Source organism: Macaca nemestrina, chromosome 9 (assembly GCF_043159975.1).
Source record: "Macaca nemestrina isolate mMacNem1 chromosome 9, mMacNem.hap1, whole genome shotgun sequence".
Lineage (NCBI taxonomy): Eukaryota > Metazoa > Chordata > Mammalia > Primates > Cercopithecidae > Macaca > Macaca nemestrina.
In genome coordinates, this window is record NC_092133.1 from 14,023,579 (window position 1) to 14,049,657 (window position 26,079).

The 26,079-nt window shown below is 50.3% G+C and overlaps 1 protein-coding gene across 2 annotated transcripts in view; it reads right to left on the minus strand.

Annotated features, from left to right (window-relative positions):
* Positions 1-24,750, minus strand: part of LOC105467859 (BAG cochaperone 3) — a 26,871-nt gene extending 2,121 nt beyond the window's left edge. The window contains exons 1-3 of one of the 2 annotated variants that reach the window (XM_011717648.3): positions 24,270-24,750; positions 6,064-6,390; positions 3,259-3,660 (exon numbers count right to left, since the gene is read on the minus strand). In XM_011717648.3, the coding sequence (XP_011715950.2) occupies positions 3,259-3,660; positions 6,064-6,390; positions 24,270-24,449 (909 nt within the window). In that variant the 5' untranslated portion in view covers positions 24,450-24,750. The remainder of the gene's footprint in view (positions 1-3,258; positions 3,661-6,063; positions 6,391-24,269) is intronic. The other variant, XM_011717639.2, reaches the window with a different exon arrangement.
* Between the last annotated feature and the right edge of the window lie 1,329 nt (positions 24,751-26,079).

Below are 26,079 nucleotides of genomic sequence, written 5' to 3' on the forward strand. Positions count from 1 at the left end.
GAGACTCCGTCTCAAAAAAAAAAAAAAAAAAAAAAAAACCATGACAGCCTAGTAGTTTCTGCCCAGACCAATGTATTTTTTTAGAATTAGCCAAGATGCTCTAAATAGTTAACTCTAGAACAATTTTGCTTCCGGATAGCTGTGCTGTAGCCTAACATTCAGCAATGACACAGCACCTCTGTGCTAGCCTCTGGCTGCACAGATTTTCCTGTGACTGTAAACTACAGTCATACAGACATACAGAGTTTTTGGGGGGACGGGGTCTCACTCTGTTGCCCAGGCTGGAGTGCAGTGGGGTTATCACAGCTCACTGCAGCCTCAACCTTTTGACCTCAGGTGATCCTCTCACCTTAGCTTCATGATTAGTTGGAACTACAGGCACACACCATCATGCCTGGCTAACTTTTGTATATTTTTTGTAGAGACAGGGTTTCGCCATGCTGCCTAGGCTGGTCTTGAATTTCTGAGCTCAAGCAATCTGCCCACCTTAGCCTCCTAAAGTGCTAGGATTATAGGTGTGAGCCACCATGCCTAGTAAACCATATATTTTTAAATGAGCTATGCTCAAAACAAAAATACATTGACTCTTTTTGGTTTTTTTTTTGAGGTAGAGCCTCGCTCTGTCACCCAGGCTGGAGTGTGCAGTGGTGTGATCTCAGTTCACTGCAACCTCTGCCTCCTGGGTTCAAGCAATCCTCCCACCCCAGCCTCCCAAGTAGCTGGGATTACAGGCGCCTGCCACCATGCCCGGCTTTTTTTTTTGTATTTTTAGTAGAGATGGGGTTTCATCATGTTGGCCAGGCTGGTCTTGAACTCCTAACCTTAAGTGATGCACCCACCTCGGCCTCCCAAAGTGCTAGGATTACAGATGTGAGCCACTGCGCTTGGCCTTATCTTGGCTCTTATTCATGTAAGTGAATATCTAAAACCTTTTTTAAAATCTCACCCTAATTTCATCAACTGGGAAATAACTAGACTATATTATTTCTAAACTATTCCCAGTTTACAACACTCAATTCCACTATAATGTTCAGTGAGGTGAAATCCTGAAAAGCCTCCCGAAAGGGAACTTTGCATCAGCTCTAAAAGGGAGGTTACCACAAACATGGTTAATGGGGGTAAAAACAGGATGAGATAGTGTTTCACTGATTATGAGAAATACATGGGAATGATTTGGATAAAATATCCCTCTCTCTACAAATGGGCCCCTCCTAGGATTGCTGAATCCGAGTATGGATCTGGTGTGAGACGCAGCTGTCTACACCCCAGCCACCTCCTTTTCCATCAAATCTCTTTCGCCAATCCAGACATCCTCAGCTTTGGCCCTTACCACTCACAACCCAACCACGCACCCCTCCCAGGTTCTGACAACAAGACGGCTGTGTAAGAAGTGACTTTAGAAACACTTTAGAGAGGGTGTTCCACGGCCTGTGCTCTTCAAAAACATCAAGGCCGTGAAAGTCAAGAAAGGCCGAGGAACTGTCCCAGACTGAGGGAAGACTAAAGAGAAGTTGCGTCTAAATGCAGTGCTCATGATCCTTGTTTCAATCCTGGAAGACATCCTGGAAGTGGGGACAAACTGCTATAAAAAAGATTAGAAAATGGGCTGTGCACTGGATAATAATGTTGTAAGAATGTTAAATTTCCTGAATCTTGTAAGTCTGCCACGGTTATGAATGAGAATGTCTTCCTCTTAGGAAAATATTTGCTATTCAGGGGAAAAGGGACATTACATCTACAAATAATTTTCAAACAGTTAAAACACATCACTAATACGAGAGAGAGAAGAAATGACAAGACGAATGCAGACATGTTGACAAACAGTGAACTGGATGAAGTGTATGTGGGACTCTGTATGATTCACACAACTCTTCTATCAGGTTGAAATTATTTCCAAATAAAAAAAATTTTTAAGAGGAGGGTGCTCTATTCCAGCGCCCTGGCCAGTGTGACCATTTGTAATAAAAGAATAACCCATGTTTGTTCACAAGGAGTTTTCCTCTTTAAAAACTGTAGCACTCAGCTGCTGGAGTTGCAGCCACAGGGGGCCCAGGGCTGCTGACTGTTCTGCTGCTAGGCTGCAAGCTGCTCACACTAAATGACATCCTCTTCCAGGAACCTGCACCTCGTGTCTCCACTGGAAGATAACCAGACCCCTGCCTACAACCTTCCCCAGGCCAGCACGGCTTCCAATCCGCCATAGCTGGCGGATGCCTCAGCCAGACCACATGGTACCTGATTACACAGGGAGGAGGGGCGTTAAGACATGCGCCCTGTGGTCAGGCTCAGCCCTAAGCTAAAGAGATAAAATGAACACTTCTGAAATACCCAGAATAATCACATGTTGAACTCATACAAGTTGGGAGTCTCTCATTAAGGGACTCATATGAGGAGTCATGAGATGAGAAGGATGAGTAGGCTTCATGGAGGAGACAAAACTGGCTCATCCCTCGGAGGACGGAGAGAACCTGTACTGTGCAGGCATTTCAGGGAGCGGGTTCAGCATGGGCAAAGGCACAGGGGTGGGAATGAGCAGAATGGGCCTGCAGAGTGGAGTGGGTAACTGAGCGGAAGGTGACGCGCTGCCTATGCCCAAGATGAGGCTGTGGCTGCAGTGTGGATGGGGGTGTGAAGAGCCCTGAAAGGGTGTGGTGGGCACTAAGGAACCTGGTCCCTGGCCGGGTGTGGTGGCTCACGCCTGTAATCCCAGCACTTTGGGAGGCCGAGACGGGCGGATCACGAGGTCAGGAGATCGAGACCATCCTGGCTAACACGGTGAAACCCCGTCTCTACTAAAAAATACAAAAAAAAACTAGCCGGGCGAGGTGGCGGGCGCCTACAGTCCCAGCTACTCGGGAGGCTGAGGCAGGAGAATGGCGTGAACCCGGGGGGCGGAGCTTGCAGTGAGCTGAGATCCGGCCACTGCACTCCAGCCTGGGCGACAGAGCGAGACTCCGTCTCAAAAAAAAAAAAGGAACCTGGTCCCAGCTATGTAAGTTCTTCCAAGCTGTTTCTTCTGCCCTAAGTCAGCCGCAATGCACAATGATCAGCCCAACATAAGCTGCAGAGTGCGGAGGGCCTGAGCAATTGTCCTGAATTTCTGTTAATACCTAGCAGTTTCTCAAATCTCACTTCCCTCCAGGTACACACATGTTAAATAGGCAGGGATAAAGGGGGAACCCAGGGCACCCCACAGAGCTCCTGCAGCCCTGGAGACATACCACCATAACCAGTCTGCTGACGACTAACTTCCCGTACCTGAGGCCTGTCGACCACGGTGTGCACACGGATGGGCGAGGGGGAGTGGAGTGGCGTGCTGCTCCTGGCTGGTGAGCCCTCCCGGCTCGATGCACTCTGGACAGGTGACCTGAATGGGGAAGCTGCCCGCAGGGGCCGGGGCTCCCAGTCATCCCCTTGGATCTTGTGGTATACAGGCTGGTGGGTCTGGTACTCCCCCTGCTGCGCTGGGTAGTGCGTCTTCTGGGCTTGGTGGAAGGAGGGCTGGGCTGCTGGCCGGGTAACGTTCTGCTCGTGTATCACCGGAATGGAGATGTACCCCCGTGGGAGCTGGTGACTGCCCAGGCTGCTCCTGCCGGAGGAAGGCAGGCTAGCCGAAGAGGATGAGGATGAGCAGTCGGAGGCAGCTGGAGACTGGGACCGCTGCAAGAGACACAGGGTAGAGGGCATGACCCCACGAATGAACCCCCTGCCGTGGCATCCTGACCATGCCTTCTGCTGTGCACCTCCTCAGGGCAATCCATATCGTAAGACCTCCTATCTGTAATTTTCAATTTTCAAAGTGTGGGGTTAAGACTGGGAGCTTTGGGGCTGGGCGCGATGGCTCGCGCCTGTAATCCCAGCACTTTGGGAGGCCTAGGTGAGCAGACAACCGAGATCAGGAGTTCAAGACCAGCCTGGTCAACATGGTGAAACCCCATCTCTACTAAAAATACAAAAATTAGCCGGGCGTGGTGGTGGGCACCTGTAGTCCCAGCTACTCAGGAGGCTGAGGCAGGAGAATTGCTTGAACCCAGGAGGCAGAGGTTGCAGTGAGCTGAGATCGCACCACTGCACTCCAGTCTGGGCGACAGAGAGACTCCATTTCAAAAAAAAAAAAAACCACACACACAAAACAAAGACTGAAGGCTTTGGAGTCAAGGGGCCTAGGTTCAAATTCCTAGTAATTCAATCATTTTCTAAGCTTCATTCAAAATATAGGAAGAGTGGGCTGGGCGCAGTGGCTCACGCCTGTAATCCCAGCACTTTGGGAGGCCGAGGTGGGAGGATCACAAGGTCAGGAGATAAAGACCATCCTGCCTAACACAGTGAAATCTCATCTCTACTAAAAATACAAAAAATTAGCCGGGGGTGGTAGTGCACGTCTGTCGTCCCAGCTACTTGGGAGGCTGAGGCAGGAGAATGGCTGAACCTGGGAGATGGAATTTGCAGTGAGTCGAGATCGTGCCACTGCACTCCAGCCTGGGCAACAGAGCGAGACTCCGTCTCAAAACAAAAACAAACAAACAAAAAAACAAAATATAGGAAGAGCACCCCCTCCCTCACCGGGCTGCTCTGAAGATGACGTCAGTCACCTGGGCATGTGCCTCAGCCCCAGGCCAGCACACAGGAAGCGCTCATACAGGGGATGTGTTGTCCTCATTACCCTTTCTTTGCCAATCTACAGAGAACTCGGCTGAGCAACTGGGAGCTAGCTGCAAGCATCCCGTGTGGCCCAAGGCAGCTCAAGTCCCTTTCCCTGCTGGGCCACCTTCTATTCACCTTGAAATTGAGAGCATTTCCCCTTCTAAGTGCCTTGTTAGCTTAAATTTGTGAAGATGTCTCAGATTTACATGTCACTTTGATTTCTTGCAGCAAAACCATTATAAATATAGGTATTACTTCTTTTTTTGTTGTTGTTGTTTTTGTTTTTCTGAGACAGTCTCACTCTATCACCTAGGCTGGAGTGCAGTGGTGCCATCTCAGCTCACTGCAACCTCTGCCTCCTGGGTTCAAACAATTCTCTGCCTCAACCTCCTGAGTAGCTGGGATTACAGGAATGTGCTACCCCACCTGGCTAATTTTTGCATATTTTGTAGAGACGAGGTTTCACCATGTTGGCCAGGCTAGTCTCAAATTCCTGGTCTCAAGTAATCCACCTGCCTCAGCCAGGTACTAGCTCTTTAAGAAAAGAAAAAAGCCTCTGCTATTCCACATTAACTGTAACTTTTCACTCTCAAGCAGGTGTGAAGCTGAACAGATTCAGAGGGAGCTGAGAGGCAAGTGTGACTCTGGGTGCAGATAGGACATGGGAGTTTGTGCCCAGGAACAACGCCGACACACACAAGGGGATGATCTACAGACAGGAAAATGAGAGGGCTTACTGCTCAGGAATCCTACTAGGAATGCCTCAAATCTCAGCTAAGAACCAGGTTAAATATTTTTTAGCTATTAATGCACAGAATCCATTGACATATCCCTGAGATGTTTGGCTTCAGGATTAAAATGCCGTCTTAAAGCAGTTGCCTTGCTGACTCCTTATTTCTTTTTAAACTGTGGTGCACAGTGAGGACAGGCATGGGGTCTCATTTTCCTATCAATATAGCTCCACCAGTGGTTAAGATTGATCCATAAGCATTGAACTGAACAAAACAGTACACAGCTATCTCGGTGTTTCTGAATAGAAAGCCCAGTGTGAATGAGGAGCACGGAAATTAGGAGCCAGAAGGCAGGTCAGGCTTCCGGTCCCAGCTCTGCTCCCTCCACCTGCGTGCATGTGGAGCAGGCAGGCTGTAGTGTGCCCTTCCGAGCTGTTCCTTAACTACAAAAAGAAGCCATGTGATTCCTGCCCTGCCCCACTGAAGAACAGCCCTATGAGATGCTGGGGGATGACATGGGGCTATCACCCTGTCTTTGCTGGGTGACCTCTGATGCTGCAGGCCAGGCCTAGATGCCCTGCATGTGAACAGGTGCCTGGCCCAGGGCAGTGTCCTCGGGGACTGGGCCCGGCCTGGGAAGCACAGCGGCTCACTCCCCAGCAGGCCCGTGAGCCTGGCCTCTCCTTACCTCAGGTCCGTGAGAGGCTGGGGGCTGGGCTGCCGCCACTGCTGCCACCTGTCCACACTGTTTATCTGGCTGAGTGGTTTCTGGCATACCCCGCAGAGGTGACTGGGACCTCTGAGGAGCCGCTGGTGCCGCCTCAGTTCGGAATCGCTGCATCCCAGGCTGGGGATAGGCATGGAAAGGGTGCGCCTGCCGGTTCTCAGCGCCTTCATGGAGCACGGGAATGGGAATGTAGCCTGGTCGGAGCTGGGGATACACAGGGTGGCCTTCCCTAGCAGGTGGCAGTCTAGAGCCCTCCCGGGAAGGGCCATTGGCAGAGGATGGAGTCTCCTGAAATAAAAAGTGGAGAAACACAGGCTCGTTAGAAACCGGGAAGTGAACCCTCCTGGCGGAGAAAACAGTGTGGCACTTGGCACTGTGATCTTCCTGAGTGACGTGGGCCTCACAGCGTCAGCCAGCTCCCAGCCCCTGCACCCTCCAAACCTCTCCCCCTATAGAGCCTGCTGTCCGGCCAACAGTTTACGAACTAGGGACATCAGGAGAAAGCCAAAAGTATCTGTTAAGCACAGGAAAGGTTCCAATTCCCCAAACTGGTAAGACAGGTTTCTTTTCTGGGTGAACGAGGGCAGCAGTGGGTATAGGAGAGCCACCCACGCCCGCATTTTCAGAGACCTGGATCAGAAGGTAAGCTCCAGGAGCAGGGGTCAGCTCCAACCTCTACATTACAGCAAGCATCTCTGTTTCTAAAAAGGCCCTCGCGTTTCCCAGCAACACAGAGCTTGTGCTGGGCCCAAACACAGGACACAGTTTGGGAATCTTTACAGAGAAGTGGGCTGGGGAGTGAGGGCCGCCTCCTCAGGAGTACTGTTAGAACAATCTGCAGGACGGGGAAGGACAGGGACGCAGAGGCAGCACAGGGGGAGAGGAGCACCCAGGGTTAACTGTGCCGCCTAATGATGCCAACTGACAAAGATTCTCTGCTTGGCCAAACCTTAGGCTTCTGAAGCTTCTCCTAGGCCCATCTGTGCACTTCCTTGTAAAGTCAAGTTTTAGCAAAAGACACTGTTAAGACAGTTTAGCCAGAAGGCCCCTCCCCAGCCTCACTATCTGATCAGCTTCCTCAGCCTCCATCATCCCCAGGTGCTGTCTAATCACCCTGGCCTGTCTTCAGCAAGAATCCTGTTTGGTCAGCGTAGCCAGAAACGCCCTTAGCCCGGATGCTTCCTCTTCTAATGTTCCATCCACTGACCCCCACACTGCTCCCTGACTATCAGTTCCCACGCGCCTGTGCTGTACGTGAAGTTGCACCCAGTCTCTCCCCCCAATTGCAAGACCCCACTGCCGTGGTCCCTGTGCCTATCTTGATGGCCCTGAATAAATCTTCATGACTGTGCTTTAACAAGTATCACTGAAGAACTTTTTCTTCAACACAACAGAGCCTGCTTGGGCAAGGAGCAGTTGGAGTCCTTCTCTTATGCCCTCTCTTGAAGTTCTCCCTTCAGTGGCCTGGCTATTTTCAGACCCTTGAGAAGGCCAAGTTCCAGATGTACCGCAGGAAAGATCTTATTTCAGACAACAAGGCTGGCCAGTCACTCACTGGGCAGTGCCATCTCTCAGCAAGCTGGGGCTGCGCAACAGAAGTCCTAACAGTCCCCGAGCGCTGAGGGTCCTTTCCCAGGAGGGGAGCTACTGACATGTGTCACTTGCATATATCTGTGTAGGGCAACTCTTAAGAAGGGGAGTGATCTTTCCTGACAGCGTCAGCTCTCTGCACAACAAACAAATGCCAAAGGCTAAGAATCTATGAGCTTTTAGGGGACAATCTCCACTGCTACAAAATCAATCAAAAGTTAAGGACAGATACTGAGGGCTGCTCTGCACTTTGAGTGAACAGATCATTAATTCTGTGATGTTTCTATTTGTGTGCAGGCGTGGGCACCAGGTGGCTGACCCTGGTTTAGCCCTTTCAGGCCCATCAACTGCCTCCCTCCTACTGAGACCCTGCTCTTGGAGGGCCTCCAGCACACAGGAAAGGCATGGGTGTCACTGTGTCCTTGGGGACATGGGCAGACAGGCATTCTCAGATTAGAACAGCCACGTGCTCAGGGCGGCGGCATTACATTAGCCTGCTTAACTCTCAGGTCACCCAAGAGCAGGAGCAGGTCCAGGCCTCACATTCAGAGCTGAATTCCTGCCGCGAGACGGCCCTGACAGGGAGCCAGCAAGAGGCGCTGAAGAAACCCTCTGCTACTCAGCGTTGAGTCATAACATGCCTGTGGGCATTGTGTCCACTCACTGAGGTCCTCCTCCTTCCAGCCGAAATCGGGGCCTGCATTGGTCCTGCACTGTCATTTCTGCTGGCTGCCCAGGGGCTCATTGTTTCTTCCCAGCCATGCACAAAAGCCTCAACCATCTGCACACTCCACACAGCAGGGCCCAGCAGTGAGCAAACCCTCATCCGCCTCCTGCTCCTGGGCGAACATCCTGCCACCTGCTGAGTAGTCCTATGGGGTTATCAAACCAGCACGGCGCACTCCCTGCCAACAGGCGCTTAGAAGATGGGCTAAGGAGGCAGGAAACAAATAAGCAGCAGAATGACTTGGAAAGCACGGAGGCCCTGAGGGCTGGGGAAAGGCATGGGCTCTTCCAGGGTAGACGCTGCCCTAGGTGGGGTCTAAGTGTGATTCGTACCTCTATTCCTAACAGTTCTATGAGCTTGGGTAATTCTCTTACCTCTGTAAGCCTTCACTTCCTTTTCTAGAAAACGGAGCTAGCCAACACCTGCCTGGGAAATGTTGTGAGGTTTTATAAGGGCACATCAAGAGGAATGCCCGGAAGACTGGCAATAAATGTGAGTTTCTCCCTAAATAGGCATAAAATTATGCTCTTCAGACTCCAAAGTGTCAAAGGAATCAAAAGTGAAGGATAAGGCCAGGCGCGGTGGCTCAAGCCTGTAATTCCAGCACCTTGGGAGGCCAAGGCAGGCAGATCACCTGAGGTCAGGAGTTTGAGACCAGCCTAAGCAACATGGCGAAACCCCATCTCTACTAAAAATACAAAGATTAGCCGGGCATGGTGGTGGGTGCCTGTAGTCCCCGCTATTCAGGAGGCTGAGGCAGGAGAATCGCTTGAACCCTGGAGGCAGAGGTTGCAGTGAGTTGAGATCATGCCACTGCACTCCAGCCTGGGCAACAGAGCAAGACTTTGTCTCAAAAAGAAAAAAAAAAAGAAAAAGTAAAAGTGAAGTACAAAGTGAATCAATGTGCTAGAAACCAGAATGGTGGTCACCTCTGGAGGAGATGGTAATGGCTGGGAAGGGTCTCGAAAGAGCTTTCCGAGGTGATGGGAATATTCTCTTTTTCTGGGTGGTGGTAAATGCGTGTATAGCTATGTAAAACTCCATCAAACCCCCACACTGCTCACTCCACCACATCCCACCCACACTCTCTGGTTTTAACTGGGAGAGCTGCTGATCCCAACCCCTTGTAGCCAGACCCTTCCAGGGTCTTCCAGACCCAAGACTCCCTTGAGGAGATGCAGCTCCTCCTGGGGGAAGCCCCCGGATCCAGAAGGCCCTGAGCCAGTCAGCCACGAGCTGAGCACCTCGTGCATCTTGCTGAGCACATCTGGCACCTCCATTGAAAGAGAAGGGGAAGAAGACAGGAGAGAGAGGAGGAAGGAAAAACAACTCTGTCTGCACACAAGACGCCGACAGCAGAGACTGCTTGCTGGAAGCCAATATTCAACCTTTCCAGAGACATGGCTTAGTCCACGGGGAAGGAACGTGGTCACTGCAGGCAGGCGCAGTGATGTCAGAAGAGCGGTGGGAAGCAGTGGCAAGGGGCAGGCTTGGGGGTCAGTGCTAAGCTGAGGGAGATCAGGCTGGAGGCCCAGGGGCCAGGCTGGAAGTGGGGGCTGAGGTTCACCCTTCTGAGTGTTCCAACCATCTCAGGAGATGCCTCAGCAAGACAGAGGGACTGGAAAGAAGCCAGGACATGCTGGGAAGTGAGGAGGGACGTCAGGGAGGAGAGTGAGGAGGTGAGCGCAAAGCAGGGCAGAGGGCCTTGAGGGGAAAGGGCATCCAGAAAGATGAGGGGCACATGGGGGGAAGGGGACCTCCACTGCGTATGAGGTCCACTGAACAGGCCAAGCCTGCCAGCACAGCTGGAAAGCAGAGAAGGTCAGGACAGGCAAGGGCGGCCTGGCTGCTTCTCCAACAGTCCTGAGGTCTGTACTCCTGGGTCCAGGTAAATTAATGACCCATTTATGCCATTTAATAAAAAAAATGTGTCTCCTTGTGAGCACTGCATCTAAAAGACATTCCAGGCTCCCTTCCACTCTGGTGGGGTTTTGTCAAAAAAAACAACCATTGCTTTAAATAAAAAACATATGAATTTCACAAAATAGGCAATTAAACACTTTTACGTGAATGAATAATTTCAACCAAAAATGAAACTCCCACCCGTAATGAGGTCTGTGCCACATTCTGATGCTCCCATCTACCATCATTAGGGTCACAACAGCAAATGCTTCCGTTTTTACTAAGTAAAAAACACTGCCTGGGCCAGGCATGGTGGCTCACACCTGTCATCTCAGCACTTTGGGAGGCTGAGGCGGGGGGGATCACCTGAGGTCAGGAGTTCGAGAGCAGCCTGGCCAACATGGTGAAACCCTGTCTTCACTAAAAAAAAAAAAACATAAAAGTTAGGCTAGGCCCGGTGGCTCACGCCTGTAATCCCAGCAATTTGGGAGGTCGAGGCGGGTGGATCACAAGGTCAGGAGATTGAGACCATCCTGGCTAACACAGTGAAACTCCGTCTTTACTAAAAATACAAAAAAAAAATTAGCTGGGTGTGATGGCAGGCGCCTGTAGTCTAGGCTGAGGCAGGAGAATGGCGTGAACCCAGGAGGCGGAGCTTGCAGTGAGCCAAAATCGCGCCACTGCACTCCAGCCTGGGCGACAGAGGGAGCCTCCATCTCCAAAAAAAAAAAATTAGCTGGGTGGGGTGGCGGGTGCCTGTAATCCCAGTTACTCGGGAGACTGAGGCAGGAGAATCGCTTGAACCCGGGAGGCGGAGGTTGCAGTGAGCTGAGATCATGCAACTGCACTCTAGCCTGGGCTATAAGAGCGAAACTCTGCCAAAAAAAAAAAAAAAAAAAAAAAAACACGAAAAACAACAAACACCGCCTAGAACTGGAAGAGTTAAATTGACCTTTCTCTCTTCTACAGTGTTTTCAACACAATCTAGCAAAGAGAGATATTTTGTAAATAGAAGAATCAAAAGAAAAAAATGTGTAATATTTACAATTCTCCTAGAATCTCACTAAAACATGTCTCTTCAATCTACTAAGTGTTTTCAAGTTCAAGCACATCCAGATAATGGCTCTTGGTTATACCAGCATCTCTCACATAAGGCTCACTACGTGCCCCTTCATGATGCAAGCGGGAGCTCGGAATCTGCCTCCTCAGAGTTGGGGGGACAGCTCTGTGTGATCACGGGACAGGGACTGGGACGCAACCACAGTGACCAAGCAGATGACTGCTGATCCTCACGGCCACCTCGTCAGGGCCCGCCTGCAGCTCAGAGCTCATTATCCTTATCTCTGGCTAAAGACATCAGGAATACATATTATACAAAATCCAATTAGGAAAGAAGAGCCCAGGGGCTCAGTCCTGACTCTCACTGCTTATCTCACTATATTAATTTATAAAATGAATTGGTTAATTCTGCCCCCTTGTTTGTGCATTGCATTAAAAATCTGAGGCAAGTCTCAGGGTACCAAACAACTCCACGACATGGCCAAGATAGAGAGCGGGAAAAAATGACCCCAGATGAGCCAAAATGTGCCCTATTATATACAAGATATTATGATTAGAGAAAGCCTGAGGTCAGGTTCTGAGCCTTGGTGAGCTGTTGGGCTCGTTTGCTTAAGAGCAGGTCTAAACTGCACTACTGGTTTTTAGAAGCAACATGGGCGCCGAGGAACAGCAGGAGACCTGGGAAGAGGCTGCACTTGGTCCTAATGCTGGCTCTGCCCCTAAATACATGTGTTACGGAAGCGGCTCACATGCCCTCTGTGAACCTTAGTTTTCTCAGCTGCAAAATGAAGGGGAGGCCCAAAAATGTTCTAGAAAGCAGTGGCTCTCCAGCACTTGGGGTATCGAAGCACCCAGGAAATGCAAAAATTACAGACTCTAAGCCAATCCAAGTAGGTCTGATTCCATAGGTGTGTAAGGAAGCCTGAAGGTCTGCACTGAGAAAAACAATGATCGAAAGTTCCTTTCAGCTCTGATACTCTGTGTGGCCTGATTTCCAAAGTCCCTTCAAGTTCTCAACAGCTATACAAAGCCCCCAAACAAGGAAAAGTTAATGTCACAGAAATCTAAAAACGACTACTCCTAACTACATTCAAATCATGTCAGAATTGCAGGAACTCAGAGCACCCCAAAGTTTCATGTCCCAGATGAAGAGGAGGGCCCGCCCAGCTACGGTGGTTCACGTCTGTAATCCCAGGACTTTGGGAGGCCGAGGTGACCTCACCTGAGGTTAGATCCAGTCCAGGAGTTTGAGATCAGCCTGTCCAAAATGGCAAAAACCCCATCTCTAGTAAAAATACAAAAATTAGCTGGCCATGGTGGCACATGCCTGTAATCCCAGCTGCTCAGGAGGCTGATGCGCGAGAATCTTTTGAACCTGGGGGTAAGAGGTTGCAATGAGCCAAGATTACACCACTGCACTCCAGCCTGGGCAACAGAGTGAGACTATGTCTCAAAAAAAAACAAAAACGAAAAAACAAAAAACAAAAGAAGGAGGTGGCTAACACCCAACCCTGTGCCCTAAAAGCGGGGTGGGAACGACAGCCCCTGGGCACCTGCGAGGTGTCTGCCTAGCCAGGCGCACGCCGGGCACACACAGGTTCACAAAAGAGCCGTGGAGGAGAATCCACCGTGACCCACCCACAACTGACTCCCTGTACACTGAGTGGCCACTGAACCCTGAAAATGGGCACCTTCTGTGAGCCCCAATCTTGGCTCCATAGTACAGTGCTCTTTAAAAAGTGGGTTCCACATCTACAAACCACAGCTTCCATCACTCTGGTCTGAATTAGGAGAAACAGTAACAAAGGCAACTCTTAGGGCTGTCTCGTAGCACTTCTGACTTGGCAGGTCTGGAGTATTAAGTAGGACACAGACTGTATTAACTGGGTTTTCAGGCCAGAAGAGCCTTCACGTGGGTCAGGTGAACACTTCAAAACTTCTAAAACAAAGAAAAAAGATGGAAGAACACAGGAATCCTGGAACTCCCCATATGGGTAAGGCCTGGATCAAAATTAAGTGGCCTGGCTCGCCTCAGTCAGGCAGGAAACAAACAAAACACTTTCTTCCAAAGTGTAACTGGAGCTGGGTGTGGTAGCTCACGCCTGTAATCCCAGGACTTTGGGAGGCCGAGGTGGGCGAATCACCTGAGGTCAGGAGTTCCAGACCAGTTTTGAGGTCAGGAGTTCGAGACCAGTTTGGTCGACATGGTGAAACCCTGTCTCTACTAAAATTTAAAAAAAAAAAAAAAAAGTAGCCAGACAGGGTGGTGGGCGCCTGTAATCCCAGGTACTTGGGAGGATGAGGCAGGAGAATCGCTTGAACCCACGAGGCAGAGGTTGCAGTGAGCTGAGATCGTGCTTATTCCACAGATCACGCCATTGCACTCCAGCCTGGGCAAGAGAGTGAGGCTCTGAACTAAAACAAACAACGACCAAAACAAAAAACAAAGTGCAACTGGAGTCGAGCTTTAGCACCCTACCAAAGTTCTCTGCTTGCTATGATGGGATGCATGAATGAATTAAGTATTACTGCCCATTTGATACTGAAATAAACAATAAACAGCCATTCACATCCCTACAGCCAAAGTCAAAATCCCTTCAGTCCCCACTGGATTGTAATATAGGGTCTCTCCCACTCCCCCAGCACTGTTTTGGGCACATAACAGACTCGGAGAAAATTCTGAATAATAAACTAAGTCGGCCGGGCGCGGTGGCTCAAGCCTGTAATCCCAGCACTTTGGGAGGCCGAGGCGGGTGGATCACGAGGTCAGGAGATCGAGACTATCCTGGCTAACACGGTGAAACCCCGTCTCTACTAAAAATACAAAAAACTAGCCGGGCGTGGTGGCGGGCGCCTGTAGTCTCAGCTACTCGGGAGGCTGAGGCGGGAGAATGGCATGAACCCGGGAGGCGGAGCTTGCAGTGAGCCGAGATCACGCCACTGCACTCCAGCCTGGGAGACACAGCGAGACTCCGTCTCAAAAATAAAAAATAAAAAATAAAAAATAAACTAAGTCCACATTCCACTTACAGCACACCTGAGGAGTTAGGCTTTGTCCAGAGACTCCTGGTAAGACAAGAGGTCTGTGCCAACCACATACCCTATAAATGATCACAAGTCACAGGCTACTGGAGGCTTTATCTAATACGCCTGTTACTAAAATATATATACATTTTATCCTGGGATAAACAGATGACTGTTCCTACGTGATTTCAATGGGGACAATTTTTTTTAGAAGATGAAACCAACATTGCTTCTCTTTGCAGCTGTGTCCAAATAAACAGGAATGAACCGGCATGAGCCTGGGTCTTCAAGTTGCCACCCTGGGTTCCAGTCCCTCCTTGACGCTTACCAGCTGTGTGACCATGGACAGGACTCCTTGCTACTAAGACTGTTTCCCCAGCTGTAAAGATCCCCACATTTCCCAGGGATTTTTGCAAGAGTTAAGTGAAATAAGGTACAAGTCTTTGTAAACTCTGAGCTGCTCTGTGCCCTAAACAATTGGGTTTCTTTTTCTTTTTTTTTTTTTTTTGAGACTGAGTCTCGCTCTGCCGCCCAGGCTGGAGTGCAATGGCATGATCTCAGCTCACTGCAGCCTCCGCCTCCCGAGTTCAAGCAATTCTCGTGCCTCAGCCTCCCCAGTAGCTGGGATTACAGGCATATGCCACCATGCCCAGCTAATTTTTGTTTTTGAGACGAGGATTCGCTCTTGTTGCCCAGACTAGAGTGCAATGGCATGATCTCGGTTCACCACAACCTCTGCCTCCCAGGTTCAAACGATTCTCCTGCCTCAGCCTCCTGAGTAGCTGAGATTACAGGCATGGGCCACCACGCCCAGCTAATTTTGTATTTTTAGTAGAGATGGGGTTTCACCATGTTGGCCGGGATGGTCTCGAACTCCTGATCTCAAGTGATCTTCCTGCCTCAGCCTCCCAAAGTGCTGGGATTACAGGCGTGAGCCACCGTGCCCAGCCACAATTGTGTTTCTTTATTCCACAAAGAGTTATTGATGGACTCAGCTTTTCTTCAGCACTAGCTGGTTGGGCTTACTGTTTAAAAAGCCTAATTCTTTTTTAAAAAATATATTTATTTATTTATTTTAGAGACAAGGTCTCGCTATGGGGCCCAGGCTGCTCTGAACTCCTGGGCTCAAGTGATCTGCCTGCCTGGGCCTCCCAAAGTGCTGGGATTACAGGTGTGAGCCACCACACCCAGTTCAACAAAGCCTAATTTTTCAGTCCGTCTCACCAAGTTGGTAGTAAGACGGTCAGAATTAGAAGCCCCTTTATCTGAGAGTCTTAAGAGGACTAATTAGCAAGGATGTCACTTTCTCTGTTGAAGACTATACCTAAAGTTTCACAACCTGGAAGCAAACAGCCAAAGACAACTCTAGGGACCCGAGCCCTAAACTACCCGCCTCTCCAACAGGCCGGGCTGCTGGTCTGGGGAAGAGGCCTGCTCTGCAGACAAACTCCTGGCTGAGCAGGGCACCCAGGTGCACTGACTGTGGCTCCTTGACACACCTCCCTGAGGCCTAGAGAGAAAAGCCAGGCCAGGTTGGGGCACAGAAGGGTCTGCCTGGGAGCAGAACATCTGCTGGCATCTCCTCAACATCCTCGATGGCCCCTCACCAGGGCACACGTCAGTCATCCCCAGGCCAGGCACCATCCACAGCTGCTGGTATTTCCCCTGCTGGGGGCACTCAAGTCAGCATCCAGGCTCCCGGCAGCCCCAGCCCTGCAGCCTGTCTCACGGGTTCCATGTGGCAGAGGTAGGAACTGGAATGCAGCCCAAGGTCACACAAAAGTTAGCTTCAGGGCATGTGAGAAACTACCTACCTCTTCTTTAGGGAAAAAAAAAGAAAAGAAAAAGAGCAGAGCTACCTGCTTTAATCAATCCAAAGTCACAAATCATAGACGGAAAGTACCTGAAATTTCCATCTCAGGAAGCAAACCCTAAATTTAGACAGAGCCAAGGAGAGGGCCTCTCTCATCTGCTACATTTCCATGCTAAACGTAACGGTCAGCCACCTGGCAAGTCCATCCTCCAGACAAGACCTACAAGTGTCTGTTAGGTCTCAGCGTACAGGATATCAGCAGACGTGTATTCTGTACAAAATACAATTTCCAAAAGAAAAACATCCTCAGTTCATCAGCTGCCATGCAGGCAAGGGGACCCTCTCTGATGGACGGTGAGACCCTTGAGTCCCAGGGGGGACTCTGCTCCCACCTGCAGTGGCTTCTCAAGCATTTGGCCCACAGCAGCCACACCCCCCAGAAGAGGGTGGTGGCACTTGGAAAACTCCTCCTTCCTTCCGTCTGCGGTGACATTTACACCCCTGAGAGCTGGGTCCAGAACAGCTGTGCAGGTAATCGGCCCCTCAGTAAGGTGGGCTGATGTCTCCCCTCACAGGCTGCACTCCCAGCTCCTGCCTGGTACTTTGGGGCTGCACAGACACGGCTGAGGGAGACCCTCCCCTTGAGGAGCTGGGGCGGAGTAAAGCCAGCGCTCTACACAGCACTGTGCAGGAAACAAGGCCCCAGCCTGTCTCGGGCAGAGGATGGGGAGATGCATCTATGGACACATGGGGCAGGGGTTGGCAGCCGGGTCAAGGCTCCGGAAGGCCCCACCGCTTCATCTGTTACTGTTCCTCTACATCCTCCACTCACAAGGGGCACGGGAAGCCCCAGGGAGGGCTCCGAGGGCCACCTGGACACTAGCGGGGTGAGTCAGCTGCACTCCGTACAAAGGGGTAAGAGGAGGCCTTGCTTCTGAGAAACAAGACCCCTGGCCTGAGAGCTGAAAGGCCCACAGCCAGCCAGGTCAGTCTGTTGTGTGGAGAGGTCACACGTCTATCCACAAACACACTTCCACTCCACAGAGCAGGCTGCAAATGTTTCCGGGGGTTCCACGCATGCATCAGTTCAGGTTTTGGGGAGTTCACCTCCCATGCACCATCTTCCTTGATTCTTCCAACCCTGCTGATGGGAGCATTGCTATGCCCACTTTACAGAAGGGGAGACTGAGGCTCAGGGAGGGTAATGCTTTGCCTAAGATCTCTAGAACTCAGGTTTGTCTGATGGTAAGGCCAAGTAGATGCTAACCTTTCTGCTACTCCTGTCACAGCTGTACACTGTGACAATATCCATGCGTCACTAACGTCTCCAAAGCTTCACCTTCCCGGGGTAAAATGCAGCAGGAGAGAAAGGCTTCCATTTCGCCCAGCCACACTGGGCTGAGGCTCAGCCCTGGAACATTCAGTTCAAGTGTACTCTGGGTCAGGGAGCCAGCACTCCATGCTGAGTCATCGGGCCAGCCAGGCAGGGCACACGAGAGTGAGAGCACTCAGCTTAATTCTGAGTCACCACAGCCCCAAGACGGCAGGGACGCCCAGCATGGAGCACTGTCAGAACCGGGGAAGACCCCGTCCAACCCAGGAAGGAGTGCGAACCCCGCTGGGATGCTGGGGGTCTGAACTGACCCTGAAAGGGTGGGCCAGCGAAGCGGATGGCTTTTCTTCTGCACATGGAGGCGCCTTCCCATTCTCCCACTGTGTGGATTTTTAAATGGTCCATTCATTTATTCATTCATTCAATGTCAAGGAAGAATTTTTTTAAATAACTGAAAAAAATATGTAATTCTACTTTAATAAACACTGAGGAAGATACTTTAAAACAGGAAACGTTTGTTCTCCAACTGAATGCTAAGGAATTTTCCGTAGAAAGTCTCCCCAGTTCACTGGGGCATAGCCCTGTGCTGGGAGCTCTTGGATGGCTGAGCTGTTTACAGGCTCCTGACGCACAGAGCCGGCACTCTGCGATTCTAGGCTTTTCTGAATTGACAGTGAATAAGAAGCTTCACGTATGCTGTGTCTGATCTTACTGCCAGCCACAGGAAAAAAAAAATTTTAAGAGACTCCTTTCACAGTGCCAGGGGCTGCGCTCTGCGCAGCTATGGAAGCGGGGTCTGGCTGCTGCCAGCTACCAGCCTCTCCAGCCCTGCTGGAAGATGCTGTGTCATTGGGAGAAACAAAAAAGATCTTCTCCAGACCTGTAAGGATGAACTTAGGGAATCAATACTGAAGTCCTCTGTGTAGAGAAGGCCACTCACAAAGTGACGAAAAGGAGCAGGCCTCTGGGGACCTTTAGGAGCCCAGGACAACTCTGCAGTTCTTAGGAACCAATGGGAGGCTTCCCAGGACACACCCGCACCCTTTCCGAGCAGCTCTTCTGTAACTGCCTTCGCGCTCTGGGCAGGCCCGTGTTCTACCCTTCTCCGCAATCACTCTTGCGATCTTTTCTGAGCCTGTGGACCCTGCCAGGCATCAAGAGGCACAGATGAAACACACAGACTCTGCCCCAGAACTCTCAACGGGGTGTGACCCCAAGGCAAAGCAGGAAAGTGCAGAGCTTAGGAAAAAATACTCAAATTAAAATAATATGGGGTCCAGAGGAGAGCGAGCCTGCTTCGGACCAGGGAGAGGCAGGACATGTTTTGTGGAGAACGGCCTCGAAGTGGGCAGACTTGTCCTCTATATGGCATTTAACACTGTGACTCACACACTGTGGGCACCAGTGAATTTCAGATGGGGTGAAGGAGTGAGTAAAGTTAGTCGGGCCCATCTCCTAAATCCAGACCCAGGTTCAAGAAACAGGCCAACATTCCTGATTAACTGTACAAAGATGGACTCAAGGCTGTTTATCATCTCAAGCTGTGCCTAGGGAGTATAAAGCAGCCAGGCCCGCTAAAGGCAAGTCTGTCTGTCACCCCTTCAGGAACCCAGGTTGGGGGTAAAGCCACAGAAGTCTTTCTGTTTATCACAGGCCAGGCACACTGCCTCCCTAAGTGTGCTGTTCCATAAGTAAGACACTTCATAGTTTCTCCTTCAGAGAGCTGGTGAGGATTTAGAGATAAGGCTACCCAAAGCATCCACTCATATCTGGCACATATATATAAGTGTGTTGACAGACAGAAAAATACTACATTCATTCCTCTCTCCCCAAGTTCTTCCTAAGCTTTTGTAAGCTGCCTGGCTTCCTAAAAAGCAGCCAAGGTCCCAAAGATATATTCATCAAAAACGTGACAACTTAGTAACACCAGATATCTCATATGGTATCACATGTGCCACATGATGCATACAGATGAATCCTGCACTTGCAAAACGAGGGGCTCTGAAGCCTGCCTCAGAAGGCCGGCTGATGGGCATGGTGGCGCTCACCTCTAATCCCAGCTACTTGGGATGCTGAGGCAGGAGAATCACTTGAACCCAGGAAGAAGAGGTTGCAATGAGCCAAGATTGCACCACTGCACTTCAGCCTGGGAGACAGAGTATGACTCTGTCTCAGAAAAAACAAAAAAAAAAAACAAAAAAAAAAAACAAGGAGGCCAGCTGAGTCTATGCTCTGAGGCAGAAGCAGATCAGGGGTGTGTACCTGATTCACAACAAAAGGGAGCCCGGGAGGGGCTGGAGAAGAACACCGTCAAGTGTGACACGGGGCTCACTCGTGTTCGTCAGTGCCAGAGGATCTCAAAGATCCTAATAAGCAAGGCCTTTGTCTTCAGTTTCTTATGTAAGCTCTCTTAAACATTTAAGAGCAATATTAAAACAGCAAAACTTAAAGGAGAAAGAGTAGGTCTGGATGATGAATGGTTTTCTACTTTGGATGATAAACATCAGAACATCATTTTTAAATGTCAATAGAAAGTAATAAACATGTAGAGTGGTTTATATAAGATGACTGTGTGTCATTCCAGAAACGAGGACAGGACTAAGCAAGCCTCATGGGTGGTATGAAGCTTTCTGACTCACAAGCAGCCCTGATAGCATCCAACAGTTAAGCCTTCCCAGCCCTGGCTAACGTCAAAGCTGCCGCAGGTACTGTGTGCAGGCTCCACCCTCATAAAGGGCAAATCTACCCTACAAAACGGGACAAATGATGTTCTTGGAGGTGCAGTTGGTTCTCATGTGAACAACACAGGCTGTTCTTTAGAGGGGAAAATGAAAGTCCTGGATGAGCTGGGCTCCAAGGCACTGGCCATGCTCTTCATTCTCCCCCCAACAAATCACTTCCATGCAGTTGCACAGGAACTTGCTCAGACATAACTGTAACTTGCTGGAAATACGAAGGAGAGAATGGCCACTCACTTCCTGATTGTGCTCTGCCTCTGCTAAGAGGCATAACAGCTTGCAATCGATCTGGAAAGAGTAAAACGATCTCATCTTTAAGAAAATTCAGGAGGCTCTGCTGAACTTTAAGCAGAATAATGGGTCTCTCTATTTCAATCATAACTTGAAACATTTCCAGTGTTATCTGAAAGGATATTTCTACCTCCCTCTCACAGTGCCTAAGTATAATCTGTTAAATGATCATGGTGAGATTCTGCCAGGTGGGCAAGACAGAAAGAAAAGGCTCTGGCGTGCTTCTTCCTGGGGTCTGGGAGGGTCTCTGGACCACCTCCCCACTCTCGCACTGCCAGCCACCCTGCCAGACTTTGCACCGTGCTGTCTCTGCTCTCTTCCCATGTCACCCCCATATTCATACCTCCAGAAGCCCGGGTACCCAGGGAGTTTCCCCAAGAAGGAAAATGGAGGCTCGGGAAAATGCTCTGCAGGTTATTCAGGAGGCACTAAGCCACAGCTCGTCCTCCCCAAAATGGGATCACTGGCCATCCGTGGCTCCCACTGCCAGTGCAGCAGAACCAGAACCACCAAAAAAGTTTTTTGGACTGAATAGTTTTCTGGGTCCTACACTGAGCAATTCAGATTTGAACATGGGGTTGGGGGCAGGGAGGTGATGAGACACAGCCTCAATCTGTGTTCTTAACAGTCCCTGGAGACTGCCAGGCTGGTAACCCACAAGATCCACAGAGCTAGAGCGGCCCCGCTCCATGAGGGAGAAAAGTCTCCCTCTCATCCCAAGGAGGCCTGGCGGGAACAGCACTCCAGAATATCCAGCCTCTGTTCTGTTTATTCAGGGAGGAGCCTGGAGGAGTGGCTGCACCAGCACTGAATGCCAACCTCTGCCAAAAAGGGGCCTGTACTGGTATGAACTTGCCAAATTAGTGGGAAGCCCAAGTGTGCAGAAAATCAAACTTTAGGGAGACTGCAGGTGGGGAGGCCCAGCTGCTTAGAATGGGACTGGATGAAGCACAACATCTTTGCCGGCAGCCATCCTGCTTCAGCAATGACAGAAGACACTTGCTTTCGCTCTGCCCCTCTGTGAAAACAGGGAGTTGACCTAACCACTTCAGGAGAAGGCAGAGGATCAATTGCAAGACGGCAGTAGAAGACTAAATACAAAGGTCTAGTCTTTTCTTTCCATTTTCTTACTAACGTGGTTAAATTTTAAACATCGTGAAGCTGAGTCCTCCCCCAAAGGAGAGGTCGTCTCTGGAGCTCCTCATGCTCAATGAACAGCTTTTTACTGATTGACAGCATATCCTCTTGAAAATGACGATGCTCACACGGGCCTCAGCTCAGCTCCTCCAAAGCCACCCTTTGTTTTATGCAAGGGCCCTTTTCTCATGATGCATTGAGAAGCCCATTCCAAATACAAAATGATATTCTAGGATTCTCCACTACATTTAGTCTCCAGCAAGGTGTAATTCACACAAGTGCAACCAGATATTGTGTACCGTCTAAGAACAGGGTTGAAAGCAATGAAGCACAAACAGCTAATGGGCTGAATGTTAGTTTTCTCCTTAAGTTTTGGTGCCATGCTGACAAATCTCAAGTCATTCACTTCGTAAAGAGAACTCTTTTCTTGAGTTGATGACGTCCCATCATCAAAATCCAAGCAACCACAGCACAGAGGTCAGTGACCCAATAACTTGGTGGCCAGGAGGGCACAAAGATAATCAGGTATTCTAGCCTGCATGCTTCAGTTTCACAAAACATTCACTTCCAACTTCTAACAGACACACTACCTCTTACTAGAACTTTCCTGACATTAGTTCTCTCCCTGTAATTGGTACTAGCTGGATGACCTTCAAAGTCACACCTGAATTCTCTGGGTTTTCCAGAAAATAAGAGATCTTCTAACTAAGAGATCTTCAAGGACCTTTCAACTTAAAAATTTTGACTATGAAATTTTCAAAGAAACCTTTCCAGCATCAGACTTCTGATGTAATAGTTCTTACTTTTTATTTATTGAGAAGAATAATGGCAGCTAAACCTGCTTTTTTTATTTTAATAAGGTTTATGAAACCACAGCCTAACCCATGCACCAGGTGGGTACAGGAATATCTCAACTTGCTGGGTAAGTTTCATGCTGAGAACAAAGTGCTGGGAATGTCTATGTTCAAACTTGATCTTCACTCACAACAAAGGCTGCCAGCAGATACCACTGTCCCTATGTCCACAGGAAGAAGGCCTCAAAATAATAGTTGCAAACCACACTAAAGATCAGGTACATCCACGCAGACTCCTAAGAAAGGTGGTTTGAAATGAGTGTCAGTTTCACCCAAAAATGGGCTGAACACACACACAAAAAGGTATATGCAACTGTGCCCACCCCAGCTAATTACAGCCTCTTGTATTAATTTTCAAGAATAAATATACAAGTAATCTCTCGTAAATGTAAACTGCTGCCTGTACAGTGTCTCACTGTTGGGCACCGGAGTTTTATCAATATTGTTAAAACAAAAAGTGCATTAAAATGAAGGGAAATAATACAGGTCTTTCTTCTAAAATAATGGGTTACAAAGTATTTTTAATTTGGTGAGTTTTAAAATCTTCAAAATAATTTACCAGCTCTTTGCTGCTTTTATCTTGCCCAGATGGCAGTAACAATTACGCTTTAAGTATAACAAATTTTTTTAAAAAAACTTTTTATTTTGAAAGCTCAAATTTATATAAAATTGAACGAATAGTATAACTATGATTTTTGAAAATTAACAGACTCATTCCAAATTTACGTTTTCAAATTTCATGCTCTTGGGGATTAGGAATATCGTTGCATATATGTAAATGAGACATACTTCTGCTGTATTCCCAAGAGTATCATTACTCAGTTATTTGTGTACTGGTAACAAATTCTAAGTATTTTAATACCATAACAAGGCAGGAAGCGAATGCCATTATAAATATACACGTATCATTCTCTTTCTCTCCAGTGTGAGGCAATGTGGTAAGGCAATGGCCAACTGTAAGTCTCAGATCTCTAGTTTAGAAACTGCTGGGGAGAAGTGCACCCTCTTTTATATTTTACAAGTCATACTAGGATACATTCGTATTGAAAGCACTTTCAAACAATAATACAATTTTAATTTAAAATACACACACACGCGCGCGCGCACATATATATGAATGTTTTGACACCAGCCTCCTGAGTCATTGGGTGCCTAAGATGGGACAGCAAACAAGATACCCCTCAACCAAGTTGGAGAACTTGAGCGGTAAAATTCCTCCCAAAAACCACCATCCAAGCTTGCGAGGGTCCCCCTCGAGTCCGCGGTCAGCGGGGTGCGCCGCGGGTCCCGGGACCGGAGGCCGAGCCGGCAGCAGGGGACGCGGCGGGCCGGAGCCTCCGGAGCTGACCAGGCCGGCCGCCCCCTCCGAGCCCGGGAGCGTGAGGCCAGCGCCGGACACGCGGCCGTCCGCCCCGAGTCGAGCCGTGGACGGCACCGGACCCACTGCGGGGTCGCTTCCCGGACCACCGGATCGCGGGGCCTCCTTTCGCCCCGACTCCTGTAAAGGGCGGGTCCGGAGCGGGGACTCGTCCGGGAGCACCGGGAGTGTGTGGCGGGGCGCGGAGCCGGTGTCCGCCCGCAAGGGGCCTTCGCCGACCACCGGGCCCCGCCGCCTGGCGTCCCCCCGGCCCAACCCACTCCCCGCCGCCTGCCGTCGAGGTGGCGCCGCCGACCAGGGCGGGCCGCGGGCCCAGCTCACCTTGGGGCCCTCAGAGGGCACGCGCGGGTCGTTCCACGTCGTGGTACGGCTGTTGTGGTCCACGAAAAAGGGCCAGCCGGTCTGCGGGTCGATCTTGATCTCCCAGCCGGGGGGCAGGGGGTCGCGGTCACCGTTGCCGGACGCCACCTGCATCATGGGCGAGTGGGTGGCGGCGCTCATGCTGGGTCGGGGTCTGCCCGCCGGGGCGCGGGTGTGGGGCGCGGGCTCCGGGCGCCGAGTCTCTGGCCGGACCGCCGCCGTGGGCCCCTCTCTGCCGCCGACGTGTCCGGGAAGCCGGCGCCGGGCACCTTTATGAATTAAAGGCGGGGGTGACGTGGCCAGAGAGGGGTGGAAGTGTCTGGAAATAGCCTCCTCGGTGCCAGAGGGGAAGGAGGCGATAAAGGGAGGTAGCAACTGGCCGGCTAGAAACTTCTGGTCCAGTCCAGAGAAGTTGGCCGCGGCCCGGGGTTGGACGCGGAGCTCCGCCCTGAGTCATCGGCTATAATCGCGGCGGGCGGGGCTGAGGGGCCGGGGCGGGGCCTCTCCCCGCTCGCCCCTCCCCCACCTTCTCCCCCCCTCCCCCCGCCGTCTCGTGCGCGTGCCCGGGCCGGAGTCGCCGGGGGCGGGCGCGGGCGAGTCTTCGGGGTCCGCCTGCGGGTGGGGCGCCGGAGGAGCGGTACTGGGGGCTTACTCCGTGGCCCCGGGAGGGTTTCGGCTTTCGCACTCGCTCTCTCCCTCTCCTTTGCGCCGACTGAGTGTTCCTGGGGCTGGAGCCCGTGCTCCCCGTGCCTGCCGCCCCTCTTTCCTGTACAAAGCCATCTCGCCCACCCCCACCCCACCCCCACCCCCCAACCCCCCCATATATGATAGCCGGGGACCATGAGGGCTCTCCGGGAGGAGCGCGGGGACGCTCATCTGACACCAGAAGGAAGCCAGGGAGAAAATGGAAGTTAGTGCAAACTCACCTGCCTTCCTTTGGAAACTTCAAGAAAAAAAGAGATTGTGTCAGCTGATGGCTTTTAGTCTCCTAGACTAAAAAGAAACTTTCGTTGCGGTGAACAGCTTTAAAGAAAAATCACATTTTCTTGGATTCGGATCTTTTTTATGGTAGAAGTTGGTTCTTGCAGTCTTACATCTTGACCCTCATTTGGGAAGTAAAGACCGAACCTAACCATGACATTTTTTCTTTGGTTTATTCAATTGCACTTGTAACCTGTCAAAGGAGAAAATTACAACACATTTAAAGATCTTTTCTGTTGTTGTTGTTGTTGCTGATTCTCATTTTTTAACTTTTGTTGTTAAAGATCTTAATTTTATTTGTGATTCTAGAATTGGGCAACACCTCCATTAAATTAGAATAAGTGCTCCCATGAGCTGAGCAGAAGAGGTTGATTTTATAGACAGAGAAGGGCTGAAGAAAGCAGAAACAAAGAACCAAGACTGGATTGGTTGTTTCAAAATTACTTTCCTTGTAAGGAGGGGACAGGGAGACAGAATCATAGAAAAATAACTGATGAGGGCTTGCCACCATGGCTCATGCCTGTAACCCCAGCACTTCGGAAGGCCAAAACTGGAGGACTTCTTGAGTCCCGGAGTTTGAGACCAGCCGGAACAATACAGTAAGACCCCCATCTCCACAAAAACAAAAAATAAGCCAGGTGCAGTGGCTTATGCCTGTAGTCCCAGCTGCTCAGGAGGCTGATGTGGGAGGCTCATTTGAGCCCAGGAGTTTGAAGCTGCCATGAGCTGTGATTGTGCTTTACATGCCAGCCTAAGCGACAGAGCAAGACCCTGTCTCTTTAAAAGAAAG